The following is an 11,805-nucleotide window of genomic DNA, read 5'->3' as shown; positions in this document are numbered from 1 at the left end:
TCTTGCAAAACGTTTTGAGATGCATGTCAAATAATTATTTCAAGGAACCTCACGCATCTAGGCCGACACGATTTACACGGGAACGAATTTCACCAATTTCAAGTCAAGAGAACTAACTGTCAACAAGGAAGACAGGAAGGAACACAATAACAATGAGTGGTGACGGAAAGCAGATCCAAACCTCAATTCACGTAAGTATAAAATGGTTCTTTATCACAAATGATGACGGACTTCATTGAAGTCTTCAATTTTTGTCCAAGCATCAACGGTAAGACTTACACACCCGCAACACCCTACCGCCTTCTCTTCAAAATATATAAATAAATCAAAATCTAATAAGTCTTTGAATGGCAATTAGAAGTGATACACATAAGAAGGAGAATTTTTGTATGTCAACTTCTCTAAATGAGGAACACAACGTTTTGGAGTATATGCTTACTCCTCATTCACCTATTTGGCCTACCTTTAGAATACAGTACCACAAACTTTTCAAACACGTGACAATACCCTATGTCGTAATTTGTAGTATTTTGTTGCCACTCACACCAGCGAAACAATGCCCTGTGACATGAAGCTCCTCCCAGTGATCTATTATCTCTACACGCAATGTCATTGAATAAGCCCACTGCTGTTGAGAGTTTTGAATATTTGTTTACTAAATATAGCCAACGCCGGCACATTTTAGAACAAGCGCTAGAGTCAGGTCTCCGAATATCGTACAGGATCCTAAGTTCCGTACACTTTGATGTTTCCTTGATTGCTTTCATGCGGCGTCAAACAACTTTCGTTGGTTGAAATGTGGTAATCCCCAACTCTATTTTCAGCTATCACGTGTATTTGTCATGTGTTTTCTCTTACGAGATATGATTGGTTATCGCGAAGTGCACTTGCGCAGAAGCGGTTCTCTCCATTTCTTGCTGGGTTGACATCAAGGTCACGATTTGAGAACCTCTACACGTGACAGCTCATTGTGGGAAATTTAAAAAGCACAAAATAATGCATATCAACTGCCATAAACATTTAATATTGAAAATTATTGATAGGTTTCATACAAGTTATTTTCAAAATTAACAAAATGTGGGACGTATGATATTTGATGCCCAAATTATTATAATATTTTGCTAAGCTTCTAATTTCATATAGTGAAATTTTCCATTTTCCATTTGATGAACCCTCTAATGAAACGCTTGAATAAGCATTGATAAACAAATTAAAATGACAAAAAGAATATATATTGTCACCTTAGTGTATGGTCATTGTTGAAGTCCATTTTGAAATAGTCGCTCACTGTCATAAGTGTATTTATATGAAATATTAAGTAACAGACATCAGCACACCTTATCCCTGTTTTCATTTAGATCTATCCGAAAACATTTTTTATCTCTTATCACGCAGCCTTAAAGTAAAACGACAACACAAAGACTATACACCTAGTAACTGTACATGTTTTAAGACATATATATACCAAAAGATACAACAAACATTTACAAGGCTGTCAGAGTGTCTTTATTAATTTTGCCCCGAGGTAATAACAAAAGTACCACCATCATTGCACATTCATAAAATGCCCAGTCAGCTTGATCTTTCTTCAACTACGTGTATTAAAAAGTTATTTCTGAAAAAAAACACCTTGAAATATGTCCAAAATTAATTTGAAGACTGGTACCAAGGTAGAATATGTTAAAAATTAGTGAAAAACATTTATTTTTATTTTTTTTCGCCCGCCTGCTTCCTTGCTGGTTGAGGTTGGAGATGACAAACACATAAACACCAAAACTCTATTTAATAAGTGTTGACTGTGTAAGTACTGATAACTAATGAGCAAAATCGGTAAAACAATCGGTATCAGCGTTGTGTCGTCACTAGCCATGCTCAAGCCTTCCTCGTTCCTTACTATTATCCACATTATCCGTACAGTGTTCCCTACCACACTTTTCTGTCACAAAGATCTCCCAACGAATTATTAAATACCATATCATTCATGCGTACTCGCAAATTCAACGTCTGACATGTGATGCCTGGAGTCGTTTTCAGTTCACGCCATATCGGCTCATTCCTCACCACTTGGTATCTTGTAGATTACGGAATGGGATGAGTGTGCCAAATGGCACCGGGATGATTCGTAACTGTCCATAGACTTAAGTCACAAGACACCATGCCTACCCGTAACTTTCGTAAGTATCCATCACCTATTTGACCCTTGTCGTTCAGTTCTGTAAAGTCATAGCCATGACAAGGTAAATTTGCACTTTGTTTCAGAGTGTTGAAGTAGCTCAGTCGCGTAGCTGTTTGGCTAACAATCCAAAGGTCGCGTGTTCGTGGATTCTCACAAAAAATGGTTGCTTGTCTTTGAGACATGTGACCTACGGCAGAGATCGTCCTCACGAGAAGTTGTGGTATTCTAAAGGTGCTGCATATATTTATTCCATGAAACGTTGTGTTCCTCATAATAAAGAAATTGACATCCATAAAATCTCTCCCTTACATAATAAAATTATGACAGGAAATAACCCCATTAGGCCGTGCGCCGCTATCATGCATGATAGCTGAACATGAAATTAAGACAGATATTATTTGGATAAAATGGTGGCGGATGTGGAGGTACTGGTGGACTGCAGAAAAAGAGCTTAACCCCTGTTTAGCGATTCCCATGCAGCAACCGTTGCCAAGCAACCCATGTTGCTTACCGATGCAGCATCTGCTGCCCTGCAACTACTGTTGCCAAGCAACACATGCTCCCTACCGATGCAGCGACCGTTGCCCTGGAAATATCTTTGCCTAGCAACCGATGTTGCTATGCAGTTTGCGCTGCCAGGCAAGTACCATTGCTAAATAATGAGCGAGGGCAACTATTGTTGCCAAGCTGACCATCCGCTGTAAAGCGGACACTAAGCCATCTGCTGTAAAGCAGACTGGATAAATTCCTATATAATTTGTAATTTAAGATGTATCCCAAGACCCCAAATGTAAATTGTAATGCACCACCAAGCACCCCGCCTATCCGCAACATTTTATTCATGACGACATCGTTATATACAAACATAATGCTCCAGTAAAGTTCCACCAATTTGACAACTGCAAAGCTTGAATATCTTGTAATTAAGGACAACAGGGTGGGTGGGTGGATGCAACAAATTACAGATGAATGCAAGAATATAAAATATGTGTTGTATGGCTGAAAGATTGAGAGCAAGTGCTGCGTGAGCCAATGCCATGTTACAAGATGACATAGTAAATATAAACAAACGCTCCTATACTGGACGTGCCAAGTGCAGATCTAGGCAGAGACAATGGCGCCATGAAAACCAGCACGTAGATGCACACAATGAAGGTATTTATTTGTAATAATAATAGCAGCAGTGACAAGCCTGACATAAAGGCATTTAGTTCTGATCACTAAATGCTATTAAAAACCTTGAGTGGCAATGCAAAGGACACTGTATGAAACATACAGTAATAACCATATTAGGCAAGATAACTGCTGTATTAGATGGTTTAGAAGAAGGGAGTGGTACCCTTGGACATATATGGGGCGGTCGGGTAGCCTTGTGGATAAAGCGTTCGTTCGTCACGCCAAAGACCTGGGTTCGATTCCCGACATGGGTACAATGTGTGAAGCCCATTTCTGGTGTCCCCCTCCGTGATATTGCTGGAATATTGTTAAAAGTGGCGTAAAACCATACTCACTCACTCACTTGGACATATATCACTTTAGGAGGCCACTCACCCACTTATGAACGACATCTTTATCTTGAAAACAAGCCATCATCCAAATATTTGCAATGTCAGCGTGACACCACATCTGTTGAAAACGTATGATGTCCAAAACCATATAATCTGACGATAATTGAAATATGATGATCTCTATCAAGATGGAAACTCTCCAATATACATGCCACTTACCCTATTTCAGAACAGTTAAGATGACATTGCTGATATATTGAGGGATGAGTGAATTATAGAGGCTTTTAATGCCATAAATAGCAGCTTCAAGATATATGATCACACCCAGCGGTAGTACTATATAAAAGGAAAGGGATGTAACGAGGCCAACTCATCATGTTCATTTGAGAACAAATTAAAAAAAGTCCACTGTAAATAACCCATGAAACTATGCACTCATTTCAAGCCAATACATTTTGCTGCACAATGAGACATAGATGAAGAAAACCGAGCTCAACTTTGGGAGCTAGTGTCTTCAGAAGCTCAAAATATTGTGATTCGAGCCAAAATCCCTGCTCAGAATTTGTACCGCGAACTTACCAATTTTTTTGTTTATTTTATTGTGTACACAAATACCATGCGCCATAACATGTTGAATCGATGGCACATGTCGGCCCGTTCGTCGTCATTCTTTCCACAACACATAAACCTTATGGTATAATGAGTTTACATACATTTACTGGGGCGGTCGGGTAGCCTAGTGGTTAAAGCGTTCGCTCATCACGACGAAGACCCTGGTTCGATTCCCGACATGGGTACAATGTGTGAAGCCCATTTCTGGTGTCCCCCGCCGTGATATTGCTGGAATATTGCTAAAAGCGGCGTAAAACCAAACTCACTCCACTCCACATACATTTACTCATCTCAATAATCCCTTTCGTGTGCCTTTGGCCTTCACATAGCCCACACTGAATATGCCTGTTCGAAAACAGGTGCTTGATGATACAAGGGAACCCTGCAAACAGTTACTTGATGATAGTTAGGAAGTTTCTGGATGTGACAGATTCTACAAGGCTGGCTGTACCTGTATAAGAGGGACAAGTGGGCGATTTCAGACCTTTTTTCGACCTGACTTGCATTTTATCTACTCGCAAATTGTGGATTGGATGTATTGTTATTTGAGAACATTGAATTCCTGCTTGCTTCCAACCTATTCTAACCCGTGAAGATTCCGGGGTAGAATAGGTCTTCAGGAACCCATGCTTATTGTAAAAGGTGACTATGCTTGTCTTAAAAGGCGACTAACTGGATCGGGTGGTCAGGCTCGCTGACTTGGTTGATGCATGTCATCGATCCCAATTGCGTGGATCGATGCTCATGATATTAATCACTGGATTGTCTGGTCCAGCACTATTCTGGATTTAAGAACAGCGACAGTCCTGTTTCAAAACTTTCGATGGTGATGAAGTATTGGACAGTTGTGAGTGTATTGTCATAAGTAATGGGCCTGTTGCTTATTACTGCTGCCATTTTGTTATCCATGGTATTGCCCGTGAACCTACAACTGCCTATAATTTATTGATTTTTCTTCTATCTTGTGTGGTCATTTACTGATTTCACTATAACAGGCAACTAACGATATTGGGCGGTCAGGCTCACTGACTTGCTTGATGCATGTCATCATATTCCAATTGCCTAGATTGATGCTCATGATGTCAATCACTTGATTGTCTGGTCCAGGTTTGAATAATTACAGATTACCATCATATAGCTGGAATATTGCTGAGTGCGGCATTAAACAACAAACAAACAAACAAAGCATTGGACTTGTCACCAGTGCATGTCACCGGATGAATTAGGCATCACTTACAAACTGATTTCACAATTAACGTACCGATTTATGGGTTAATGTTTGTATTTCAATTAGGAAATTACCTCGTAACACTGCTAATTCTCTGTGTTATGTGGCCTGTTGATGCGAGAGTAAAGTTTGATCTCAAGGTAATATTCTTTTTAGCTTTACAGAATATGGTTTTGGTAACAAACATTCCTGTAAGGTACCAACAGTGCCATTATGTCACTTGGCAACCACTTGGTCCAGGAATCTGGCATTCTGCATACTGTAGCTAACAGGGTCAGCCACACCATGACGATGCTAGTGAAGTCCTCCCTCAGGGAACACACTGTCCTCACAGCCATCTGCTCCAGTTTGTTTTTGCACAAGGAAAGTAATAAGAATCAATAGCAATATCCATTTGCACAACAGGTACACATGGAAACATATTGCATATTTACAGGCATTGGAAGCATCTGAGCAGCTGTTACAATAGTTCGTTGTTATATCGATGTGTATATGATTTCTTACCAAGCACACATAATGATCATTGTTTGTACTTATATTTCACATTATTTTTATAATGTTCATGATAGTTTTTGAAAAATATTGTTTTATATCTATCCAGGGTACTAAGCATGCTAAGGCCTTATGAAAATATTGATATAGTTAAAACACGATTCCAAGATTTTGGTGTTTGGCTTTTCCCAAGCTCAAGGTTTTACATTTTCAAGTTTCAACCCAAACCTTGGAGTTGTGTTTTAACTACTGTATTTGATGTAATAAGGGCCCTGATGTAATAATAGCCCACTTCGATACTTGCTAATATATTGGCAAGTGAACAATCCCAATTAGCACCCCTTCCGATTGATCAATGTACACAAGACTTATTTATTCGTGTATGATACGCACTCGTGTGTAATATGCATCCTTAATTATGTGCAATTAAATTCTGGAAAAGTATATCTGTCGTATATAAACAGTTCAGACCGTCAGCATAAACCACGAAATTTATCTTTCAACTCTGTTTTTTCCACCAAAATAATATTCTAATAAGAGCCCCGTATTCCTAATTTTGAGAGTGCCCTGGACGCTTATTACGTCGAATACATTAACTTGTGAACTGTCTAAATGCAATAGATACCTGAAAGAATTAGAGAACATCAGGATACCATATAGTGAAACAATACACTAGTTTCAGTATAAAACAAATTTGATGGAAGTGAGCGAGAGAGACCATGTGCAACATGCAGACATGACATGTAAGATTGAACACCCTTTCATCACCTGCCCCAGGGCCTCATTGGGAGAACAGTGGGATGCAATAACATGATAAGTGTTATGATTGTGTGAGGATGCAAGTTCGATTCACGTCATGGAATTTTCAAGTGAATAAACTTCGAATTTTGACAAGTCAAAATCAACATCAGCTGCATATTTAAAGGCTGTTTACACAATTCAACTATATAGGCAAAAATGGCAGAAGGTCAATGATATCTGGTTTATATTTTACATGAATATGAGGTAATGAATACAAATAATTAACTTTTGTCCTTAACAATGCCTCTCGCAAAAAAGCACTGAAGTACACAAGTTTGTCCTGTTAATACACTGTCTTGTTATGAAAAGTGTTTATTGTGTATATGGCTTTATGTATTAATTGGGCGGTCGGGTAGCCTAGTGGTTAAAGCGTTCACTAGTTACTCTGAACACCGGGGTTCGATTCCCCACATGGTACGGTATGTGAAGCCCATTCCTTATGTCCCCTGCCGTGATACTGCTAGAATATTGCTACAAAGCGACATAAACCCATACTCACTATGTTTAATTAAGTTAATTGATTTTATTTAAAAAATTTAAGTCAATATTCTTCACATTAATTTTGCCCAAATCGTCTGTGAACTGATCAGAAGATCGCAATTACTGCGTATTGTTTACAGGAACCATAAAGAGATTACAGCTATTGGCACCTTGAAGAAATCTTTGTTTGTCAGAGAAGTAAAATGTCCTACCGGCAGTAATACACACAGTCAAGACTGTGGGAGGCATTCATGTCACTGTCGCTGATTGGTTGGTTTCAATTGTTGACTCATCTAACTGTTCCTGTGAAGTCAGTGACATAAACAAAGAATGACACCAGTAATATAAACAACAGGATTATGACTGATTAGGGTCTTTGATGATGGTACGCCAAAGTGTGTGTGTGGGGGGGGGGGGGGGGGGGGGGGAGAGAGGGGGCTTGGTCATGGTTGATTGGCGTTTGGAATCTTTTGATGTTGATGGCTTCTTGTAGTTTTCTATCAACTCTATCAGACCACATCCGTGATAACCCAAGCCACAGCATTCAGTGGGATAAAGTCAAAGCCCTCACCACCAACCCCAATGACTTCAAATTCAGAAACTTTCAAGGAGCCATCAAGTTGTTCATCCATAAATTCTTATCCTTACTTAGTACTCCAACTTCTAAATGCCTATCAAAGAAGTTGTTCCATACTTAGAAATAATGAATATATATTTCCTAGTAAAATAAAAAGTTTCAGATATAATTTCTGCCCTATTTTCTTTCAATATTTCCATTAAAATCAGTTATCTGTATCTGAGTGGGGTATTCATGTTAAACTGCGACATGGTATCTCATTGGGCCCATCTAGCTCTATTAAATCGGTATATAAGTCAGGGGCGGTCGGGTAGCCTATTGGTAAAAAGCGTTCGCTCGTCACGCCGAAGACCCGGGTTTGATTCCCGACATGGGTACAATGTGTGAAGCCCATTTCTGGTGTCCCCCACCGTGATATTGCTGGAATATTGCTAAAAGCTGCGTAAAACCATACTCACTCACTCACTGACATAGAAATACCAAGTTTCGAATCCTCATTCCATGGTATTGTTTTGACAGCTCAATAACTACTCTCAATGTATATGGACAGACAGATTAGATAGAAACCATCTCATCAAGTTTGACTCACTGTAACAGTCAGATGATTGTTCTTTCAAATTTGTAGGGGCCGGGGATTTGTCATTTTCTGATGATGTCTGTCTTTTTTTAAACTGCTGTAAATTCCTGTGGGGAATTGAGATTTAAGTGTTTCTTATTCCCCACCTTGAAGTGGGGCGTGGGATAGAGGAACGGAGTTTGTTTGTTTTTCCTTCGTACTTTGCGTCCATCCCTCAGCTTGTCCGATACTTGTCAATTGGTGCCGTTAATTATTTGTGCCCTTGCTCCATGCTTTTCAACTTTCTGCATAGTGTCTGCAATTGGGTCAGCTTTTCTCAGAAACTACTGAAGTTACATGCATGAAACTTTGCATACTTATCTATGAGGAGCTTGTCAAGACTGTGTTCGAAAATTGGTTACTAAATGGGTTTTTTCCAGAGTTACTTCCCTTGTAACATGTTTTTAGATTTTGAGCATTCACAGTTACATCCCTTGACCATGTTATTTTACACAGTGCATAGTGTCTGCAATGGGGACAAGTTTTCTCAAATACTACTGTTAGCTTATCCAGAGCTCCAGATAAGCTTTTGGTGTTGTGGGTATTTTACCCATGCATTTTAAAATCATTGGGTATCAGTAATTCTAGGTGCGTATTCAAATTTCTGTTACCCACTAGTTTTTACACATGTGGGTATTTAAGTTAAATATTTAAAAACACTATTCATCTAGTCCCTGCAAACTGGTGTCGTGTGGGTTCGAGAGCTTTATAGGACTCAAAAATACCACCATACTTCCACAAGAAAGTGTGATGGCAAATTATCATGATGAGTTTGGCAAGGTTGACGGAATGCCAACTTATAATTTCAATATAAGTTGCTCATTTGCTAATCAAATACGCAGGGTTACTTCACAATATTTTGATGATACGCACAAGTTTTATTTTTGTAGCGTATCTGTAATGTTCGTTGCGTATTTGATACGCTTGGATTATATTTTACTGCGTATTTCTGCATTTCTGATGCGTATTTCACGCAGATACGTAGCTTATCTGGAGCTCTGCTTATCTGAGAGATACATATCAAGACTGAGTTCAAGAATTGGTGCCATGGATTATTTTTTCAATGGAAGTGGCCTTTTGTATGTATTAATTTTGCATTTAATCATTTTTTCTGAAGATGTAAAGCCAGTTTATAACTATCTACTTTGAAAATTGTCATATTTCTAAGGCACTGCAATTCAATATGCAGAGTTGCTGCTCTTTGGCATGCCAGGATCTTATGGTCGCGGCATCAAATCCTGTGTTGATCTGAGTATGTTTCTAGGTTTGTAAGCATGATACCTATGCTCATGGGTTTCACCAAAGTGGTAATCTTTCTTTCCTCCCACATTAAGCTGACACTCCATGATATTACTGAAATACTGTTCAATGTGGCATCACTCACTCACTCACTCACTCACTCACTCACTCACTCACTCACTCACTCACTCACTCACTCATATCATATCATATATGGATATTTCTGAAATTAGTTAACAGATTTATGAGAAGCAGAACAAGAATTTCTAAAATTTTTAGTCTTCGTACATTCCCAACAATATGTTAACCCAGAAATTTGTACAATTTAGTGTGAAACCTACAAATAATCCACATATGGTATACAATCAACAACTGTATTATAAAATTAACTAGGTTTACAAATCAATACAACTCACTGCACAGCAGTTACAATTCCAGTACACAATAAAGTGGTAGTACAATATTCAATGGCAGTATAAAATGTGAGAGGGAAGGACATTGACAAGAATAATAATCACCTTGCTGCATCAGTGGTCAAGCTTCCGTGATAGGCCAAGGCTGGGAATCCTGGGTGATAAGTGATCTTTACACGAAAGCTGATCTTGATGTAATGTGAGATGAAATGCGAGATGAAACAGGAAGGCATCCACTCCACTTATATAGTCTAACTTTCAGCACTTTACACACAGCTCTCAACCAGTCCAGTATCACAAGAACATTACAAAATATTCCATGTTTCTATAACACTTGACATCCTTCCATGCTATTCCTGAAGTTTACAGATAATTCAAGCATCTATATATAATAACTTCCTCACCACTGTTTACATTAAGCAGTACTACATTCCTGACAACTAATCATTGTTCAAATACAATGCAATGAACTTCTACTGAATCAGCAGTAACAATGTAATACAGTTACAATCATTGTTTCACAATAAATGACACTACCATATAAGTCATATTTCATATTTGTGAAATGATGGGTTAGAGGACCTAAAAACCAATGTTAGCAGATGTTGTGGAGAGGTATTAAGCACTCACTGATTTGGTTTCATAGTACACTTCATGTGAAGCACCATACTTTGCAGAAATCGCTATTAATAGACCATTAATAAACGGGGCATTCACTGAACGTGCAGAATCTACATGTGGTACTTGCAATCATGACACATGAAGATCCGGGGTAGAATTGGTCTTCAGCAACCCACACTTGCCGTAAAAGGCGACTATGCTTGTCGTAAAAGACGACTAACAGGATCGGGTGGTCAGACTCGCTGACTTGGTTGATGCATGTCATCATATCCCAATTGCGTGGATCGATGCTCATGATGTCAATCACTGGATAGTATGGTCCAGATTTGATTATTTACAGACCACCGTCTTATTGCTAGAATATTGCTGAGTATGGCGTTAAACAACAAACGAACTTGCAATCGTTAGTTTGACATTTTCATTCATTGGAGCAAGACACTGTTTAATTTGTACCTGGCACCAATAATCGTTGTCTTCATACATTGAAGAGTGTTCTTGTTCATATTGATATTCATCCCTGCATTCGAAGGCATGACTTGTTTCATGCATTTCATCAGAAGATAATCACATTTAGTTCCCCTGTAATATCATTGTAATTGATTTAGATTTAAATGACTGATATTAATAATAGTAATAATATTAATAATAATAGTAATATTAATAATAATAGTAATATTAATAATAGTTATATGTAGACTGTATCCAGTTCGTGATAAATGCTCAAAGAACAGCTCTGGTTCAGTGGTATATGTGCCTGAGGAAGAGAGTCGTTAGCTGAGTCTTAAGGAAGACTAAGCCCTGATCACTGTGTAGCAGAACCTTAACTGAGCATGCTGATAGTGGTATTACTCACTTGACTACGTCTTGTACCTCAATACAAACCAGTGGAAGTAAAATCAAAGAGAAAACACTGCAATTGGAAAACTATGACATGCGATCAACCAAGTCGCCATGCCTGACCACCTGATCCATTTTGTCACCTCTTAAGACAAGCATGGGTTGCTTGGGACCTACTCTGAATTCCAACAGGCCAAACTCACTC

The 11,805-nt window shown here is 38.7% G+C and overlaps 1 protein-coding gene across 1 annotated transcript in view; it reads left to right on the top strand.

Annotated features, from left to right (window-relative positions):
- Positions 1 to 54: 54 nt before the first annotated feature.
- Positions 55 to 11,805, top strand: part of LOC139468352 (bifunctional 3'-phosphoadenosine 5'-phosphosulfate synthase-like) — a 58,674-nt gene continuing 46,923 nt past the window's right edge. The window contains exon 1 of the mRNA XM_071250263.1: positions 55 to 191. Within this exon, the coding sequence (XP_071106364.1) occupies positions 153 to 191 (39 nt within the window). The 5' untranslated portion in view covers positions 55 to 152. The remainder of the gene's footprint in view (positions 192 to 11,805) is intronic.

This window comes from Haliotis cracherodii, unplaced genomic scaffold, assembly GCF_022045235.1.
Source record: "Haliotis cracherodii isolate W230 unplaced genomic scaffold, xgHalCrac1.p SCAF_2, whole genome shotgun sequence".
Taxonomy (NCBI): Eukaryota; Metazoa; Mollusca; class Gastropoda; order Lepetellida; family Haliotidae; genus Haliotis; species Haliotis cracherodii.
This window is presented reverse-complemented; position numbering and strand designations above follow the sequence as displayed.